This window comes from Gopherus flavomarginatus, chromosome 3 (genome assembly GCF_025201925.1).
Source record: "Gopherus flavomarginatus isolate rGopFla2 chromosome 3, rGopFla2.mat.asm, whole genome shotgun sequence".
Classification (NCBI taxonomy): Eukaryota; Metazoa; Chordata; order Testudines; family Testudinidae; genus Gopherus; species Gopherus flavomarginatus.
In genome coordinates this window covers 75,732,407-75,753,237 of record NC_066619.1, presented here as the reverse complement: position 1 = coordinate 75,753,237, position 20,831 = coordinate 75,732,407, and the positions used below count along the sequence as shown (strand labels likewise).

The following is a 20,831-nucleotide window of genomic DNA, read 5'->3' as shown; positions in this document are numbered from 1 at the left end:
CTATTCATTTAGACGTTGTTTCTCATTTTCATTTTGACCAAAACAATTCATCAGGATCAACACAAATTCACAAAATGTTTTGATCAATCCAAACCTGCATTTTTAGGTGAAAAAATAGTTTTGGTTGAAGAATTTTGCTGAGCCTTCAAGACCAGTGAGGGAGGTAAAGAGTTTCATGAGAACAGAAGAGGTTGAGAAGAGATGGGACATTAAGGTGGAAGGGAGGGATGGGGACAGTATATTCAATAACATTCTATACAATCTCTCTAGTCCTAATAAATTTTACTATTCATAACTAGGATGAATTTCAGTCACATTGTGTTATTGTAGTATGATTGGCCTATAGTCATATTATGCCAAATTTGTACTCCCATCAGTTTTCAAAAGCTAAACCGGATGGCCTGGGGTGCTGTTTGAATGGGAGAACCCAATGAAAACCTAGGTTACTGCAAGAGGTGGTGTTACTGCCTGAGGGGCCTGGTCCTGAGAGATGCCGAACCATACCCATAACTCCCACTCAAGTCCTCAGTAAGTGGAGCAATGAGCCAGTGCTTCACAATGTACCAGGAGGGCACTGTGTTCGTAGAGGAGCCAGCTTACATATGAGATGTTAAACCAACATAAAACTTGTTGTTATGGCTTTCAAGACCTTGGAAGCCCTAGGCCTTCTGCACAGTTGTGCATGGAAATTAGATACTTGATTGCATGCAGCCCTAGACTTCTGATGTCTTGAAACTCAAGCCCAAACTTTTTGGTAGCACTTAATGTAGGAGAAGAAATGCTAACTCCAGTGTCCCAGCCAGTTTGCAATGAGTAATTGCATTTGGCTTATCTAACTTTCCCCTCCAGCTTGAACTGGTTGAGGTATTCTTAATTTCCTTCCTTAAACTTTTGCTGAGTGCTGTTAAATGACTTCTTTTTGTTTTTTCAATTCAGAGACTTTTGTATTTTAGTGATGACTGAAGATATTCCAATATACATGTCTGGTTTCTAAATTGTTTTGAGACTCTTGAAAGTTAAAGATATGATATAGCAATTACTGTATCACTATATCTTCACTATTTTATGGAGAAGTGGATGCAAAATGTCATGACTTCTGTTGTGAAGTGTCCTATTGGTGGGTGCTTTCATGTGTTCCTTTCTAGATTTCAAAAGAATATTCTCATTTGGGACAGATAATGCACAAAGACTACAAACTCTCAGCTCAGCACTTAGCGTGTGTAGCTGGGCTAATCTTTTATGAGATGTGCAAAGGGAAAAGTGTGGAAGCACCATTCCTTCAAGCTAGTGGAGCAGTTCTGCAGAGGCTGTTTCATACCCATGGCTAAAGTAGCCTTGCATGCCCTTAGCATGGCCTTACTGTGGGCTCGAGGAATAAACAGTAGCAATTCATCTCTAGACCAGGCAGGTGAAGTGTTCCCACTGAAACCAGACAGGTAAAGTGTTCCTCTAAAATCTCACCAGGATCTACTGCTATGGGAGTAGGAATGGAGGGTCTGCATTTGCCCTAGAATATGCAGTTCATTTTTATGTCCTTCACCTCATTGTAAATCTGGTTGTCATACTATATAGAATTCTTGTTTAATGTATGATAATGAGCTACTGGTATAGTGTAATAGAAAACATAATCTGTTAATGAGCCATTAGGCAGGAGCTCCTTTTGTGAAGACAGATGAAATACGAAGACAGAGACTGGCACTTAGGTCTGATTTTGCAGACATGAAATAATCAGCTTTTTGGGATAATCAGCCACTAAATGTAAAATATCACTTTCTGGCTAACTATGAAATTGTAATATGCATGCATTAGTTAAGGAATCAGTCATATGTTGGGCTGATCCGTTTGCAAAAATGTGATGAATAGTAACAGAAAATGAAGATGTTTCAAGTAAAGATGACATTAAATTTGCAGAAAATAACTATAAACCTTCTCCTCCCCACATTCCTCCTCTGCAAATATATAAGCATATAAAGTACATATTTGAGAGGTCCATTTTTGTGTCTCTTTAGATTTATATTCTACTGTATGTCCTAATGTTCCATTAACAATTGTTGATTCCAGACCTGTTTAAATATATAAAACATCCCACTAAAATGGCTGCAGTAATCATCCTTAGAAATAACATAAGCATTTATTACCATGATGAAGCTCCACCACCCATATGCAGAGGTGCTTTGCAAAAAACACTCTTGTGAGTGGGTTTATGCTACTGGCTGGGAAAGCAGTAGGTGGCTCTTTAGAAGCCACTGCTGTGCAGAAATACCTTGTAGTACGTGAGTCACTTCCACATCAGATTCCGCACAAGGCTAAATGAGGGAGGCACCAGGGCCGGCGCTTCCATTGAGGCGAACTAGGCAATTGCCTAGGGCGCCAGGATTTTCAGGGGGGCGGCAGGCGGCTCCAGTGGACCTGCTGCAGTAGTGCCTGCGGACGGTCCGCTGGTCTCGTGCAGCTCCGGTGGACCTCCCGCAGGCATGTCTGCGGCAGCTCCACCAGAGCCGTGGACCAACGTACCGTCCGCAGAAATGGCTGCGGCAGCTGCACCAGAGCCACGGGAGCGGCGCGCAGGATGGTGAAATGGCCATGCACCTAGGGCACGAAAAACTCTAGCGCTGGTCCTAGGAGGCACACTGGTCAATAATTCTTGCCTGGTGGAAGACAAGAAAGGATCTTAGTGCCCAACCCTGATTTTCTCCAAAAACAGAAGCACATATTTCATTCTTAATTTTCTGGCCCAAGAAGCCACTGTGGACATTGAGTAAGGAATATATAGATAGCTTAGAGGAGAGAGAGGGAGATAAGTCTCCAAAGGGAAGGCCAAGCTTTCTGAGAAAGAAAAATCTACAACTGAAGCCTCTGTCATTCCCCCCAGGAGATGAGAAGGGTCCTGGTGGTGTGCCATCCTACTGAGTCCTTTCTTCAATCCCAGCTTTTGCTGAGAGAAAGTGCATTGGATGGGGATTGAATACATTATGGAATTGACTGGTTGTCATAGGAGTGTATTTGGGGCGTGAATGTGGGAGTTGTATATATCTTGGAAAGTTAATATGAGTGGAGGTTTGTATTTTGAGAGCCTTGGTGAAAAGTTGGGGTGCTGAATGGACTTGCAGGGCTCTCTTGTTGAATTTGTGGGGTGAGTGGGTAAAATATGAGGAGACTGGGGGAGATGTGGAGGGAGTTCTTATTTTATTTGTGTTACCATAGCTTATAGGAACCCTAGTCATGGACCAAGGCCTCCAGGAATGAAGAATGAGGAAGAGGCTAGGAAGAGGGAAGGAGGAGGATTTTGGTGTATGGACAGGTTCTAGAGGGAGAGTGAATGGCAAATATAGTGGGGCATGAGGAGGAAGGAAAAAAGAGATCATCCACAGTGGAAAGAGACAGACATTGAAAATGACAAAAGAAAAGTGCACTAATATATATAAACCAGGAGAAGAGAAGGAGCAAAATACAGATTGAAGAAATCTCATTTTAAAAGAATTTAATAGAAAACTGATGTCAATTGTTACTATGAGATAAGGATAGACCTACACTGTTTACATAATGCAAAATACCTTTGTCTGAATTGGAATGGGTGTTGGGATTTCCTTGCCTTTTGGGGATGGATTTCTCTCTGGATCTTGCTAGACCACCATAGCCAGGAGCTTAAAGACATTTCTGAAGAATATATGTTTTTGTCTTTGAAATGTACCAGATAATTCCAAAATCCATGTTCCTTAGGGAAACCAGCCGGACTCTTCTAAAATAACTTAATTTCTTAAACCTCTACCTTCCCCCCCAATCCAAATCAACTCAGTATTTTGTAGGTTCCTCAAATTATATTGAAGAATATAATTATTTTTTGTTCCTGCGCATATCCATTCATTCTTCTTGCCTCAATCTGGCTCTTGAGGTGATAGCACTTATTAGCACATCGAGAGCTGATGGCCTCAGTCACCAAAACTCCAGAACCGTTTAGAGCTTCCTTTCTTACAGATCCCTCGTAAATGAGGACTCTGGAAATACTTTGGAGAAGGGACTAGAATAAAGAACAGGGTAAGGAAGAGGATAGAAACCCCAGGTTAGGAGGGCAAGGGAAGGGAATGGACATGATGATGACAAAGAGGAAGGGACCAGGAGAAGTGGGTAAGAAGCCATTGGCAACCAATGTACTGAATAGGAATTTCAAACTAGTGATATTCTGAAGTGAGCTAAGAAATGGGTTCCTTAACCAGAAAGTAGGAATTAGGAAATAATAGGAATTGGCCTCCCATGCCTAGTCATTTTGTAGGGTTTATTGTACTAAGAAAATGAAAACAGTGTTTCCTCAAGGATTTGGGAAAAGAACAGATTATTTATGTTTAAACCCTACAACTGAGGTTACGAAACAAGTTAACTCATAAGAGAAAATATATGGAAATTATAAGAGTAAATGAATAATGTCTGAATTCTCACACAGAGGCTAATACTACGAAATCTATCATTTCTCAACAGCTGTTTATAAAAGCAATAAAAGCTTTTGGAGCTGATAAAACAGACAGTCTAATGGTTGAATGACATTTATCTTTCTTAGAAAATGTTTTACTTGTGTGATAGTATAAAGTGGTTATCACTTTAAGCAGAACCAATAAATCAGTTTCAAATATGCTTTAAGTCAGTAAATCAGTTTTTAACCAAAGTAGCCTAATAAATTATATGAATTATAAATTATGTGAATTAATTTGGTTTCTAATTTGTCTTTCTAAAACATGACAAATAATACTTAAACAGGGTAAATGCAATCTTAATGATGGAGTACAACATTCCCATATGTGGAATAAGTCTCATATGCATGTGTTGCATTTAATTTTTAAAGAAAGAATATGTGATTATATATAGAATGTAATATAGGACTTAGACTTTCTCAGTACTCTGTTCTTGTTTTGTGAAAAAAACTGTGGAAATGGAAATTGCATGTTAGCATTTTTTTTCAAAAGGAGAAAGAACAAAATGGGATGCTGAGAAATGATGTTTCACAATCTGTATATTATATATGCTATCTTTGTTTATTCATAGATTCATAGACTCTAGGACTGGAAGGGTCCAGTCCCCTGCCCTCATGGCAGGACCAAATACTGTCTAGACCATCCCTGATGGACATTTATCTAACCTACTCTTAAATATCTCCAGAGATGGAGATTCCACAACCTCCCTAGGCAATTTATTCCAGTGATAGTTTAACTACCCTGACAGTTAGGAACTTTTTCCTAATGTCCAACCTAAATCTCCCTTGCTGCAGTTTAAGCCCATTGCTTCTTGTTCTATCATTAGAGGCTAAGGTGAACAAGTTTTCTCCCTCCTCCTGATGACACCCTTTTAGATACCTGAAAACTGCTATCATGTCCCCTCTCAGTCTTCTCTTTTCCAAACTAAATAAACCCAATTCTTTCAGCCTTCCTTCATAGGTCATGTTCTCAAGACCTTTAATCATTCTTGTTGCTCTTCTCTGGACCCTCTCCATTTTCTCCACATCTTTCTTGAAATGCGGTGCCCAGAACTGGACACAATACTCCAGCTGAGGCCTAACCAGCACAGAGTAGAGTAGAAGAATGACTTCTCGTGTCTTCTGTGGCACCTTATAGACTAACAGACGTTTTGGAGCATGAGCTTTCGTGCGTGAATACCCACTTCGTCAGATGCATGTAGTGGAAATTTCCAGGGGCAGGTATATATATGCAAGCAAGCTAGAGATAATGAGGTAGTTCAGTCAGGGAGGATGAGGCCCTGTTCTAGCAGTTGAGGTGTGAAAACCAAGAGAGGAGAAACTGGTTTTGTAATTGGCAAGCCATTCACAGTCTTTGTTTAATCCTGAGTTGATGGTGTCAAATTTGCAGATGAACTGAAGCTCAGCAGTTTCTCTTTGAAGTCTGGTCCTGAAGTTTTTTTGCTGCAGGATGGCCACCTTAAGGTCTGCTATTGTGTGGCCAGGGAGGTTGAAGTGTTCTCCTACAGGTTTTTGTATATTGCCATTCCTAATATCTGATTTGTGTCCGTTTATCCTTTTCCGTAGAGACTGTCCAGTTTGGCCGATGTACATAGCAGAGGGGCATTGCTGGCATATGATGGCGTATATTACATTGGTGGACGTGCAGGTGAATGAACCGGTGATGGTGTGGCTGATCTGGTTAGGTCCTGTGATGGTGTCGCTGGTGCAGATATGAGGGCAGAGTTGGCATCGAGGTTTGTTGCATGGATTGGTTCCTGAGCTAGAGTTACTATGGTGTGGTGTGCAGTTACTGGTGAGAATGTGTTTTAGGTTGGCAGGTTGTCTGTGGGCGAGGACTGGCCTGCCACCCAAGGCCTGTGAAAGTGTGGGATCATTGTCCAGGATGGGTTGTAGGTCCCTGATGATGCGTTGGAGAGGTTTTAGCTGGGGACTGTATGTGATGGCCAGTGGAGTCCTGTTGGTTTCTTTCTTGGGTTTGTCTTGCAGTAGGAGGCTTCTGGGTACACGTCTGGCTCTGTTGATCTGTTTCCTTATTTCCTCGTGCGGGTATTGTAGTTTTGAGAATGCTTGGTGGAGATTGGACTAAAGGTAAAAAATCCACTGCTATCTACATACTACACAAACCACAGTGAGAGATTATGCCATACTCTATCAAAGAAACTGAGGAACCACCTGATCAGCATCCTATAGAGCAAAAAGGAAAACATCAAAAAAGAGCTCTCCAACCTGGAGACTCTAATTAATAACCAAACTTCCATACAAATGGACTTCTCTAAAATAAGACAGGAGATCTACATTAATCACTTCAGCTCTCTACAAAGGAAAAAGGACTGTAAGCTGTAAGCTGTCTAAACTCCTACCTACCTCATGGGGCCACAACCCCCAACCCACCCAGCAATATCGTCAATCTATCCAACTACACACTCAGCCCAGAAGAAAAGTCTGTCCTATCTTGGGGACTCTCTTTCTGCCCTGCCACCCCCACCAACATGATACAGTTCTGCAGCTATGTGGAAGCCTACTTCCGCCGTTTCTGACTCAAAGAATACTTTGAGGAGAACACTGAGCAGCACACTGATACACAGGTGTCCTCCCACCAACAGCACAAGAAGAAGAACTCCACATGGACACCTCCTGAGGGTCGAAATGACAGTCTGGACCTCTACATTGAATGCTTCCGCCGATGTGCACAGGCAGAAATTGTGGAAAAACAACATCGCTTGCCTCATAACCTAAGTTTTGCAGAACGCAATGCCATCCACAGCCTCAGAAACCACGCAGACATTATCATTAAAGAGGCTGATAAAGGAGGTACTGTTGTCATCATGAACAGGTCTGACTACCACAAGGAGGCTGCCAGACAACTCTGCAACACCAAATTCTACAGGCCACTTCCCTCAGATCCCACTGAGGAATACGCTAAGAAACTGCAACATCTACTCAGGACACTCCCTACACTAACACTGGAACAAATCAACATACCCTTAGAATAACCCTGGTCGGGGCTCTATCTACTACCCAAGATCCACAAACCCGGAAATCCTGGACGCCCCATCATCTCGGGCATTGGCACTCTCACTGAAGGCCTATCTGGATATGTGGACTCTCTACTCAGACCCTATGCCACCAGCACTCCCAGCTATCTCCGTGACACCACTGATTTCCTGAGGAAACTACAATGCATTGGTGACCTTCCAGAAAACACCATCCTAGCCACCATGGATGTAGAGGCTCTCTACACGAACATCCCACACACAGATGGAATACAAGCTGTCAGGAACAGTATCCCTGATGATGCTACAGCACAACTGGCTGCTGAGCTCTGTGCCTTTATCCTCACACACAACTATTTCAAATTTGATGACAATATATATCTCCAGATCAGTGGCAAAGCTATGGGCACCCGCATGGCCCCCCACAGTATGCCAATATTTTTATGGCCTACCTGGAACATCGCTTCCTCAGCTCTCGTCCACTCACGCCCCTTCTCTACCTACGCTACATTGATGACATCTTCATCATCTGGACCCATGGGAAGGAGTCTCTGGAAAAATTCCACCACGATTTCAACAGCTACCACCCCACCATCAACCTCAGCCTGGACCAATCTACACGGGAGGTCCACTTCCTAGACACCACGGTGCAAATAAGTGATGGTCACATTACCACCACCCTGTACCGAAAACCTACCGACCGCTATGCCTACCATCATGCCTCCAGCTTCCATCCCGGGCACATCACACGATCCATTGTCTACAGCCAAGCACTGAGGTACAACCACATCTGCTCTAAACCCTCAGACAGAGACCACCACCTACAAAATCTCCACCAAGCATTCTCAAAACTACAATACCCGCACGAGGAAATAAGGAAACAGATCAACAGAGCCAGATGTGTACCCAGAAGCCTCCTACTGCAAGACAAACCCAAGAAAGAAACCAACAGGACTCCACTGGCCATTACCTACAGTCCCCAGCTAAAACCTCTCCAACGCGTCATCAGGACCTACAACCCATCCTGGACAATGATCCCACACTTTCACAGGCCTTGGGTGGCAGGCCAGTCCTCGCCCACAGGCAACCTGCCAATCTGAAACACATTCTCACCAGTAACTGCACACCACACCATAGTAACTCTAGCTCAGGAACCAATCCATGCAACAAACCTCGATGCCAACTCTGCCCTCATATCTGCACCAGCGACACCATCACAGGACCTAACCAGATCAGCCACACCATCACCGGTTCATTCACCTGCACGTCCACCAATGTAATATACACCATCATATGCCAGCAATGCCCCTCTGCTATGTACATCGGCCAAACTGGACAGTCTCTACGGAAAAGGATAAACGGACACAAATCAGATATTAGGAATGGCAATATACAAAAACCTGTAGGAGAACACTTCAACCTCCCTGGCCACACTATAGCGGACCTTAAGGTGGCCATCCTGCAGCAAAAAAACTTCAGGACCAGACTTCAAAGAGAAACTGCTGAGCTTCTGTTCATCTGCAAATTTGACACCATCAACTCAGGATTAAATAAAGACTGTGAATGGCTTGCCAATTACAAAACCAGTTTCTCCTCTCTTGGTTTTCACACCTCAACTGCTAGAACAGGGCCTCATCCTCCCTGATTGAACTACTTCATTATCCCTAGCTTGCCTGCATATATATGCCTGCCCCTGGAAATTTCCACTACATGCATCTGACGAAGTGAGTATTCACCCACGAAAGCTCATGCTCCAAAACGTCTGTTAGTCTATAAGGTGCCACAGGACTCTTTGCTGCTTTTACAGATCCAGACTAACACGGCTACCCCTCTGATACTTCTCGTGTCTTGTTTACAATACACCTGTTAATGCATCCCAGAATCACGTTTGCTTTCTTTGCAACGGTATCACACTGTTGACTCATATTTAGCTTGTGGTCCACTATGACCCCTAGATCTCTTTCTGCCATACTCCTTCCTAGACAGTCTCTTCCCATTCTGTATGTGTGAAACTGATTGTTCCTGCCTAAGAGGAGCACTTTGCATTTGTCTTTATTGAACTTCATCCGATTTACCTCAGACCATTTCTCTAATTTGTCCAGATCATTTTGAATTTTGACCCTGTCCTCCAAAGCAGTTGCAATCCCTCCCAGTTTGGTATCGTCGGCAAACTTAATAAGCGTACTTTCTATGCCAACATCTAAGTCGTTGATGAAGATATTGAACAGAGCCTGTCCCAAAACAGACCCTGCGGAACCCCACTTGTTATACCTTTCCATCAGGATTGGGAGCCATTAATAACTACTCTCTGAGTACGGTTATCCAGCCAGTTATGCACCCACCTTATAGTAGCCTCATCTAAATTGTATTTGCGTAGTTTATCGATAAGGATATCATACGAGACCGTATCAAATGCCTTACTAAAGTCTAGGTATGCCACATCCACCACTTCTCCCTTATCCACAAGACTTGTTATCCTATCAAAGAAAGCTATCAGATTGGTTTGACACGATTTGTTCTTTACAAATCCATGCTGGCTATTCCCTATCACCTTACCACCTTCCAAGTGTTTGCAGATGATTTCTTTAATTACTTGCTCCATTATCTTTCCTGGCACAGAAGTTAAACTAACTGGTCTGTAATTTCCTGGGTTGTTTTTATTTTCCTTTTTATAGATGGGCACTATATTTGCCCTTTTCCAGTCTTCTGGAATCTCTCCCCGTCTCCCATGATTTTCCAAAGATAATAGCTAGAGGCTCAGATACCTCCTCTATTAACTCCTTGAGTATCCTAGGATGCATTTCATCAGGCCCTGGTGACTTGCAGGCATCTAACTTTTCTAAGTGATTTTTAACTTGCTCTTTTTTTATTTTATCTTCTAAACCTACCCCCTTCCCATAAGCATTCACTTTGTTAGACATTCCTTCAGACTTCTCAGTGAAGACTGAAACAAAGAAGTCATTAGGCATCTCTGCCATTTCCAAGTTTCCTGTTACTGTTTCTCCCTCCTCACTGAGCAGTGGGCCTACCCTGTCCTTGGTTTTCCTCTTGCTTCTAATGTATTAATAAACAACTGTAACTGAAATCATAGGCAAGCATCAATATACAAAATGGTTAGAAAAAGATAAGTACATTAAAGTGGTTTCCTGCGTTCCTTCTCACAATCTTACATCAAGCATACTTACAACTTATGGAGACCATTGCAAACAGATGGAAGGGAAAGTAAGTGGAGCCCATCACAAGAGAGGTCCTGATTCAGTTTATGTGTCTCGGAGACCCAGTGAACATGAAGAAATGGGAACGGGTTATAGTATTTATGCCCTTTCTTATGGTAATAATATGAATATATACCAAATTTGATCTTTTACACTGATTATAATAGGGTCAATAGCTGCCCCATCCATATGTGGCCTTTGGGGTACCATTATTATGTATCAAATAGTAATATCCATAAGTTACATCACTTATTTCTTAATAATTCCTATATGAACATGCGCTCTAACTGCTTAGATACTGCATAGCAACCTAATTACTGAAGCCCCCCAAAACTCCCTTCTTGCGGAATCCTGTGGTGTACTGTACTTGTTTGAGGTGACTCACTTGTCTCTCAAATTGAGAGTGCAATATATCTGACCTGGAGTTATCTCCTTAGAACTACAGTGTTCTACTAAATCCCATCTTTTAACATAACTACTCCAACAAAGCCTTAATCTACTATACCAGATCTTTACAACAGCAAGCTTAATGACCAATTTACTTATGTTCAACTATTTGCACCTGTTGCATATTCCAAGCTAAAAAGCAATATATCACTATCATCTTATACTCTTATCATGTAATTTTAGCTCTAGTTAGCATAAAATCACCCACGAGACAGAGTCATAAGTCATAAGATTAGTTCAGAGGTCAACAGTCAAAAGGTTCAGAGAGGTTTGCCCATCACTAAGCCTTCAGTAGGCCCATAAGGTACAACATGTTTTACCAAGTCACGATCACCTCTCTCACCATTACATGGTGCCACAGTTGAGCTTGGCAGAGGCACTCTAGCTGCACTTCTTCCTTTGTGAGGGACCCTAATTTTTGGAATTTGCTTCTCCCCTTTGATCCGCCAGAGCCCAGATTTGTTAACCTTCTGAGCATGCTATAGAGTTAATCTTTTTTCTTACTTCTTGAGGAAGGCATGGGTTGAGATAGCTACATTTAAGAGATACTTTGTTAACATTCATGTTATGATTTTTAATTCATGGAATAGACACCCAAAGTACTGGATGGGAACTTATTGTATTAATCTAAGAAATCAGATAAATAGAATATATATGTTTTGAGTTTTGTGAATGGTTTCTGGGAAACTGTTACTTGTGCAATTTAGTGTAAGTTCCAAAATATGTAAATATATCAAATTCTAAGGCAAACTTCAAGAATATGTGTTGGCATTATCAACATGTATATGACTTCTGAGTGTACTTCCTTCCGTGATTCATGGCAATCACATTTTCATCAATAACATTTTGTTGACATAAAAAGCCAGGTCACTACAAATTCAAATGAAACATCAATGAAAGAAATGAAGAAAAAAGGGCTTATAGGATCAACCATTCATAGTGCTCACATGTTTACTCCAATTCAGTCCAAATCCTCCTCTATTCATAAACCCACTGAGGTCACGGGCTAGTTTTGTGAGGAGTTTAGGATCTGGCCCTAAAGTCTATGGTTATTGACATGGCTAATGTCTATGGATATTCTTCAGCAGGTTCATTCATATGCAAAGATATGTATAGTCTATGACAATTGGCTAACAAGGAACAAGACAGTAGAGAGGTAAGAAGACAGGTGATGATTAAAAAAATAGAAAAGCAAAAAGAACTTGCTGTATCATAGTAATTGATTTCTTTAAGTTGTATGTTGGTTCATTTGTTTGTTTTTTCAGGTGCAACTGAAAACAAGCATTTCAAGTCAATATGTAATTCGTACCCAGCCAACAAACACCTGCCTTTCTACACTTGAATGTGCAGCTATTGCCCTTGCCATCATGGAAAAAAATGATGGTATTCGAGAGGTATGTAATGAATTTTAAATAATTGACTTTGTTAATGGAACAGTAGTGTGAAAGCCAAGTTAGTTAGATAATAATACCATATTTATCTTGAGCACTTTACACATTCGTTACTCAAAGAGCTGAATGAGATCATGAGATGCTACTAGTTGGTTCACTTCAGAGACCCAGCAGGGGTAAGCAAGCAGCTGTCTGCTAATATTATTCTGTTCCTTCTTTGCAGACCATACCCAAGTTTTACTAACTAACACTTGCAAATCCATTACTGCAGCTGTCTACTGTGGACTTCTACAAGGTTCCATTCTCTCCCTCATCTTATAGAACATCCCTGTCAAACACCACAGTCTTAAATACTAACAGTTTGTTCATGATACTTACATTCTTTGCACTGAATGCTAACTACACTATTTTCCAGTTATCACCATAATTGAATTAGATCAGCTCTTTTACAGTGTGGAGTTGACTGAAGATAAACCTGGGCAAGACTTTTGGATCATTCTTCTCTCTCTCTCTCTCTCTCTCTGTAGTAACAGATTGACTGACTTAACACAAGCTTAATTATTATTAGCACACTCCTTATGAACTCACCCTCCCTCACATCTACTCTCTCTCTTTTTGACTCCCACTTCTCTTCTGTTCTGCTGTCTTCTGTTTTTTTGTACCAAGCCCATCATCCTGGGATCTCCCCTAAATTCAGCTAACAGTCCTCATTCTCTCTCTTCTCTCAATCCCTTCTATATTTTTTTTGCTTGTCCACTTCTCTTGTGTACTCCTCCTTGCTCATTCACTCAGGCCTCAGCTATACTGGCGCTTTACAGCGCTGCAACTTTCTCACTCAGGGGTGTGAAAAAAACACCCCCCTGAGCGCTGCAAGATACAGCGCTGTAAAGCGCCAGTGTAAACAGTGCCGCAGCGCTGGGAGTGCGGCTCCCAGCGCTGCAAGCTAAACCCCATGAGGATGTGGAGTACGTGCAGTGCTGGGAGAGCTCTCTCCCAGCTCTGGCGTTGCGACCACACTCGCATTTCAAAGCGCTGCCGTGGCAGCACTTTGAAGTTTCAAGTGTAGCCATACCCTCAGACTGTCCTTTTATTCTCATCAGCTCCTATTCCCTCTCTTTCTCATTCCCCTTACATTCACTTTCTCATCCCTCATCCTATACTTCTGTTTCTCACTCCTTTTTTTCCCTCCCTCTTTTCTGAAACAAGATGAGAAGAGTAAATCTACATCTGTCTCTCCATCACTTGAATTTATATCTGTTTGTAAGGTACTCGGATGCTTCAGTTTTGAGTATAAAACAAATATCAAAATAGGTAAGGATTCAGAATTTGCCCAAAATTAAGAAATAGAACATGTATTGCGTTTTTAAATATAGCGTGGCAAACAGAACGTGTGTTTTAGAAATGTATGCACTTCTCCAACTACCTTGCTGTTTGAGATAACTCACTTGGCATTCCTGATTGCAATACTTAAATATTCCCCCTAAGCTGTACAAACAGCATTTGTAGTGTGCTAATTTACACTAATATAGCATGTTGCATTGAATTTTTGTAAATACTTTTCTTCAGATATTTCTTAATTCTGTAATTTATCAAAATCTACTAGATTCTAAGTACTGGGTCAAACTGCCAGGAAGATAACAATCCATTGCACTGATGTTTTTTATGTGTAGAATTTACATATTTATTCTGTCTCATCCATGCTGCTTTCAGTCTAGAAGATTAAGATTTTATACTTTGTAGCAAATGAAAATGCTAGTAAAATTTGCAGAGATTTCAGTCTTTCATCTTAATTTTCATGGATCCAAAAAGCTTGATGATTATTTAGATAATCAGTGATTCATCAGCAGTGAATGACATGTCAATCAGCATGTGGATCCAAAATTTTAAGCTGAATCTTCAAAGCTTTGTGCTTTGCACTCTGTTTCCTTTCTTAATGATAGCTGAAAACAGTTGACGTTGACAGGATCTTGTGATCTTGTAAACCTTATGCCTTAAATATATTTCAGAAAATAAAAGTGTGTCCCTTGGAGAGCAAATCTGTAACAGAAATATTAAAATTGAGATATTTTACTGAATTGACCTGCACATATACTGCATAGTTCTCTACATAATGGGAGGAACACAACTTCAATTTACCTTCAGTTGAATGGTCAGGGGATTTTTGTTTATTTTTACTCCCAAAGCATGCATGGTTCCATTGTCTTGAAACAACTTTCAGAGTCAGAAAACTTAACAACTTATTGTTGATGGGCGTACACACTGTGAAACACACACAACTGAAGCCTGGTCTCAGATTATCAGACATGCATTGCCCTTTATCTTGTAAAACCATCGACTGTGGAAGCACTGTAATTCATTTTTAAAAATGTGTGTTAATGCTAGTTTTCTGTATCTGACATCAAGACTGAATCAATAGAAGAAAAATAAAGTATATCAAATAGAATTTGTTAAAAAAGTTTGTTATATTTACCAGCTAAGAGAGAGAAATATTTCCATGACACGTAGCTAGATGGAAGGAAATAGGGGTATCTATCTATCATAAGCCCTCATTCAGCCAAGATATTTAAACATGTGACTTGCTTTAAGTACATGGAATACATGCTTATGTATATTGCTGAACTGGGGCCTGAATTAAGTCATCCTCATGACAATATGTCCTGTTAAAACTGTTGGGGTGAAGTAGACACTAGAAGTTTTCCAACTGGTCAGATGGGACTCTTTTCCCATGTTCTTATATGTAGTAACATTTAGTAGCTACAGAAAGGTTATTGGAGTCAAACTAAGCAATCATCTTTGTTTTATTTTTAAATAGATAAATATTTTTAAACAGGCTTAAAATGTTTTCCTACAGTCAGAGCACAGCACTGGTGAACTTTAACTCTCAGAAGACAGTGCTGATCCAATTGCTGACAAACAATTAATAGTCCTGCATGGAAATCAGTCTAGCTTTTGCAAAAATGCAGAGATGACCTGAGCTGCCCTCAGAGCTAGCTGGAAGATAAAATGCTTTTCTAAGCCTGCCTGACCTGGAATAGTCCTTTAGCCAGAAAATGTGACCCACTGGGTTGCTTCTTTCTACTAATCAACTTAAAACTGTCAATTGCCCTTGGAGAAATTTGGGTCATGACAGTTCTTGAGTTTGTTTATTCTATTAGGTCAAAGAATACCAATCAGACATTAGCCTTAGCTTTGCAAGTTTTGATCCCACTGGGCTATGATGGAAGACTCTGTCAAGACACTAAAATGTCCTCAATGTTCTCAGTCTTTTATTGCTGGCACTGTAAAATATTAATGGTAATCAGCATTTCAAGAGAGATCTAAGAGGCAGCGAGCAGTACTGAGCCAAATGTGGCTCATCTCCACACCGCGTAGTTCAGGAGGCTTTTGTAAAGGTGGCTTTAAAGCCCATCTTTGCATCCTGGTGCCCACTCTGTGCAGAGCTATTCTGGTCCCTCTGTAACAAATTAGGGACACTTAAGACACAAAATTTATGGCCTCAAATCTGCTGGTAGGATAGGCATAGTGCAGTAGATTACCAGTCATGCTCCCTTATATCTGGGCTGGCTGTAGCTCTATTACATATCCAGAGGAATCTCCAGAGAAGGGGGACAAGTGCATCCCTCATGGCCTGCCCGTACCTTCCTTGGCTTGTCCCTTTTCCCAGATGTATCATGGGACCCAAGGATAGGGCTCACAATGCCCAGAGACATCTATCTTCCACCTTCTGTATGTGGGGAGAGCTGCGTGTGGAGGGCGACTTCTGTATACAAATCACAGTGGTATATTTAGGCCCTTTAGTATCTCACATTCCACTGCACGATAAAACTTGGTAAAATTTTACATTTTAATGATGATCTCTACACACAAAGCCTGGATGAAATGATATGTTCTAGACATATTTAAAAGCTTTTTTGTTTTGTTTTTCTTTTGTTTTTCACAGACTATACTCCGCCCTCTTCAAGCTTTGTGCTCTTTCCAACTTCAGCATGGTGCCCAGATCCATCACAGCAAGGAGCATCTTCTTAAAAACGGTTTATATGACAAGCCCATGCCAAAGAATAAACGCAAGCTCAGGAGAATGGAACTCTTAGTAAATAATGTTAAAATCTAGAAAGACTGCACACACAGTACTATGGAATTAATTTTTTTATAGCTAACAAACACAATTTGATATTGGATTGTTCCAAATAGCCATCCATATGGTAATAGACCTTTTAAACCCTTTATATTCTGGAGGCTTCCTGTCAATAATGCCAACTACAGTAATAGGCAGCATGTTTAGTTTTGTTGTTATACTAGGCCAGATATCTTTGGTCAACTGATTACCCCCTGTAGAGGGGAGGAAAACTGCAGTGAATAATTTAGAGCTATGTTGTCTCTATAGTCAGTGTGTGATCCCCATTAAGACTGGATAGATTTAGTTTGGGGAAGCTTTTTCTCAGTACTGAAGAACAGGAAGTCTGTTTAAGTAGGTGGTGGTAAGGGTAAGGATCCAGTCTTTGGAAGAATATTGAATTACTTCTCAGCATTTACATTTTAATCAGTAATTACAAAAGAGTATAACTATAAATGCCTATATTAGTTAGTTAATCTGAACATAAGGAAATGTGATGTGAGCATTTTTGTTTTAGTTTTGTGAGGAGTTTGTCTTATTTTACTAGTCTGTTAACTTGTTATAGATTTATATCCGTGTTATTGTGCAGTCATACTTACTGTCTGCAGTTTTCAAGGGTTTTGCTTGGCTGAGATAGGCCAATATATTTTGTTCAGATTTTAATAAAAAGAAAATATGGAAATGGAGATGAAGCTAAGCTTTTATCTGAACTGTAGACCAGGTTCTGCACTTTATACTTGGGCAAAACTCCCCTTGTCTGTGTAAAACCTGTAGAATTTGGCCCAAAGAGCATATGCAGTATACCACATCTTATTTAATCCCTTTGATTTTGGAATTTACATGTATTCCTGCAGAAGTGTCTATTGAAACCCTTTCAGAATTGAGTAGTCTAGCCAGACTGTAAAAATATGTTTGCAGATGCATCAAATCTTGTGGCGAAACAATTCTCTTTTTTTCAGCAATTGTGGCACTGCGGTGTTGCTGCCAGCAGTGAAAGCACTTGTGAAGACAAGGATCAGATATTTTTATTTGCATCATGAAGCAGGTTTTCATGACAAAAACTAGTGATATTAGGGCTTCACCACAGTGAAAACCTGCTTTATGAAACTGTGGTAGTAAAAGTGCCTGATCCCTATCCTGACTGGTGCAGCTATACTGGATAGTAATTATTCTTAGGCCTTGCCTACTCTAGGATATTATTCCCATAATTTATGACTGCTGCTACCACTGGACTCTTAAGTGGTCACCAGTGTTTTAACAACTGTGGATTTGTCTATATTAGGAAAAGAGATCAAGTTTATGTCAGGACTAGCTAAGATGTTGGCTAACCATAACCTTTTCTTTAGTCTAGATGCTATGTAGATAAATCCCATGTCTGTGGCTAACACTGGTACAGCTGAACTGGTAATAGCGACAATGAGACATTAGGAGCAGAAAGACTAATGTAGACACCCTTACTGTAGAAGCACATTCTCTAGTGAAACAGACAAGAATTCCTGTTTAAGTGGTAATTAAGCTCTGTGGGTTAATACCACATTGACTAGAATGGAGGATGTTCCCACTTGCTGCTCTTGTTTCAGTTTACCTTGTTTCAGATTCAATGGGACAGCAGTGCATCCTCCAGTTTACACTGTGAAGGTTATTTTCCCTAACAGAAGGGTTAAATATTTCTGTTCACAAAATGTAAGTTCAAATTTTGGAGAACAGAGGAAAATCTGTGTTAATACTCCAATTTCACGAACAATTGAAGTCTTAATGGATCAAAGAAATAGTCTACTTAATTGAGTTATAATCCTACATGAAGTACTTCAGTACAGTAAAGTGTGTGAATTGAAGGTTTTTTTTCAATTCTGTATAAGGGTCAAATTTTCCAATGTTTATATGAGAGATTTTTATTGATGTGAATAATCTCATTGATGTGGGGCTACTCCCGTGAGTAATGTTTTTAGGATCAAGACCTAATGTTGGACAAGTGCATGTCTGTTGCAGTCAAGTCTGCAGTACTGTCTGTACCATACTAGTAGTTATTTTAAAAATGAAAAAAAGATGAAGTTATTTGTTATGCTTCAGTTACTAAAATCCTAAGATTTTACTTTCTTTGAGGATTTTGTCATTTTTAGTTTAACTGGGATGGGCATCTAGTTGCTACACAGTTGTCACATGAAGTTACATCAAAGCTGATTACATTTTTTTGTTCATTGCCATTTTACAAAGAATTAACACTTAATTTGATTAAAGCTGTTTAATCTTCTTCCTCTATGTTAAAATCCAGTTCTGTTGCTGCAGTCCTTTCTTGAAAACCAAGCAGAATATATTCTCAAATAATAGTTCTTCACCCTTCTATTCCTTCTGAACACCTTTTCCATTAATCTTTTCTGGGCACAATGAAAAGTCTTTGCACAAAGACATTTAGGGCCAAATTTTCCAGTAGGCTTCAATATATATATAGGTAGGCCTAATTTTGCACCCTCAAATAATTGGGTTTTAAATTAATTACAGGTGCAAATAATAAATGTCTAAATATCTGATTTGTATGTGTGAAAAGTGGTATAACTATCACTTTTACCTCCAATTTATTATGGACCCCAAAATTCAAGCAGAATTATTTGCAGGTATAACATTGTGCATGTAAAGATGGAGGCCACTCTTGAAAACCTGGCCCTTAATCTATTATTCTTGTAAACAGAATTTTGATTGGTTCTATATACTAAATTGTTACAGTATAATTTCAGTATTTTATGTTACATGACAGTGTCATGCAGGTTGATCAGTTGTAAGTTTATTTTCAGATTTTTATATTTTTGATGATAGTGTATAGCTCTTTAAACAAAATTATGTGCATTAACAAACATTTTCAGAATTTAACAATTTTGTCTTCAGGTCAATGAAGATCAAAATTGGAAGTTATATTTTAATATATGACAGTTCTCTCAAGAAAAGATAATACCCAAATCTTAACTCTTTTTATTGTGAGAGAGCTTGAAGAGCTGTCACCTACTTCCTGTAAGAAATTTCAATTAAAGTAAGTTTATTTTGCATTTTTATTATTTACTTTCATGGTCATCCACTCGTCATTTGTCCATTACCAAAAGATTCTTGGGAGTTTAAAGCAGCAGTCTAGCAGAGAAGTGAACTTCTAAAAACATATTTAATACAGTGTATTTTCTTTTAATGTTTGTTTTTCTCCATTTGTCAGCTTTGCACTTTTAAACGTTGCTGTATAAATACAGTCTACCCTCTACCTTCCACTGAATCATATCATGGGGAATTGGTGACATTGCAGTACCTGTGCTGATGACACTGATATCAAACTTTGGTGAAAAAGATTGTAATTCCATAAAATATTGTAAACTGACAAAGTTTCCAGTACAAGATGTTGGATACGAAAGTTGTATGTGATTGCGTAAACTACATATTTATCCTTTTTTAAAAAAAAAAAAAAGGTATTTCTGAACCCTCTTATTTTTATTTTCTCTTTGTAGAAGAATGTATTCTAGAAAGCTTTCAAATTTCAAGATAAAGTTGGTCCAGGAAGAGTATGACATGATTTGTTACCTGCAGGACTTTATGCCCTTTGCATTCTAACATCTTACAAATTCCAGCTGTTGCCAAAATATTAGAAAGCAGTTAGTGTTTCATTAGTTTTCTATTTTAAAAAATGTTCAAATGATTTGATAAAAGACAAAATTTATTTTTAGACTAAAGGATTTTCTTCTGTATTGCTAAAATGGATTAAAAAGATGTTCATGCTGTATTGTTTTCTATTTTTGTTTGTTTGTTTAGAAAGGTAACTGAACTCTTTAAAAAGGTATCTGGGTTCAGTAATTTTCTTCTTGAGTAGCATGTGGGATTCTTTAATATCTGTATCCGTGCATTCACATAAAATACTTTCGGTTTACAGATGATAAAACAAGATTATCATGACTGTGTCATTGGTCCTACACAGCACACATCACATAGACTGCACCCATAGTGCAGTGTAAGACAAATCCTAAGTCATGCCCCTGCAGTATGTCTTGTGTCTTAGGAGGATGAGTGTCTACTCTTGCACCTCCTTAAGAAATAAAAGGGGTAGTGACCCATTGAGGGCTACATGGACCCATTGGTATTGTGACCCATTGAGGGCTACATGGATCCCAAATCACTGTATGTCAGAGATGGAGCAAAATAATTTCTATGCCTTCTGCTTGTGCAGCCTGCAATCAG

At 39.7% G+C, this 20,831-nt stretch overlaps 1 protein-coding gene across 2 annotated transcripts in view; it reads left to right on the top strand.

The window, feature by feature from the left end:
* DTWD2 (DTW domain containing 2) overlaps window positions 1–20,377 on the top strand; it is a 179,981-nt gene extending 159,604 nt beyond the window's left edge. For both annotated transcript variants that reach the window (XM_050945956.1, XM_050945958.1), the window contains exons 5-6: window positions 12,386–12,514; window positions 16,452–20,377. In XM_050945956.1, coding sequence (XP_050801913.1) covers window positions 12,386–12,514; window positions 16,452–16,622 — 300 coding nt within the window. In that variant the 3' untranslated portion in view covers window positions 16,623–20,377. The remainder of the gene's footprint in view (window positions 1–12,385; window positions 12,515–16,451) is intronic.
* The last annotated feature ends 454 nt before the right edge of the window (window positions 20,378–20,831 follow it).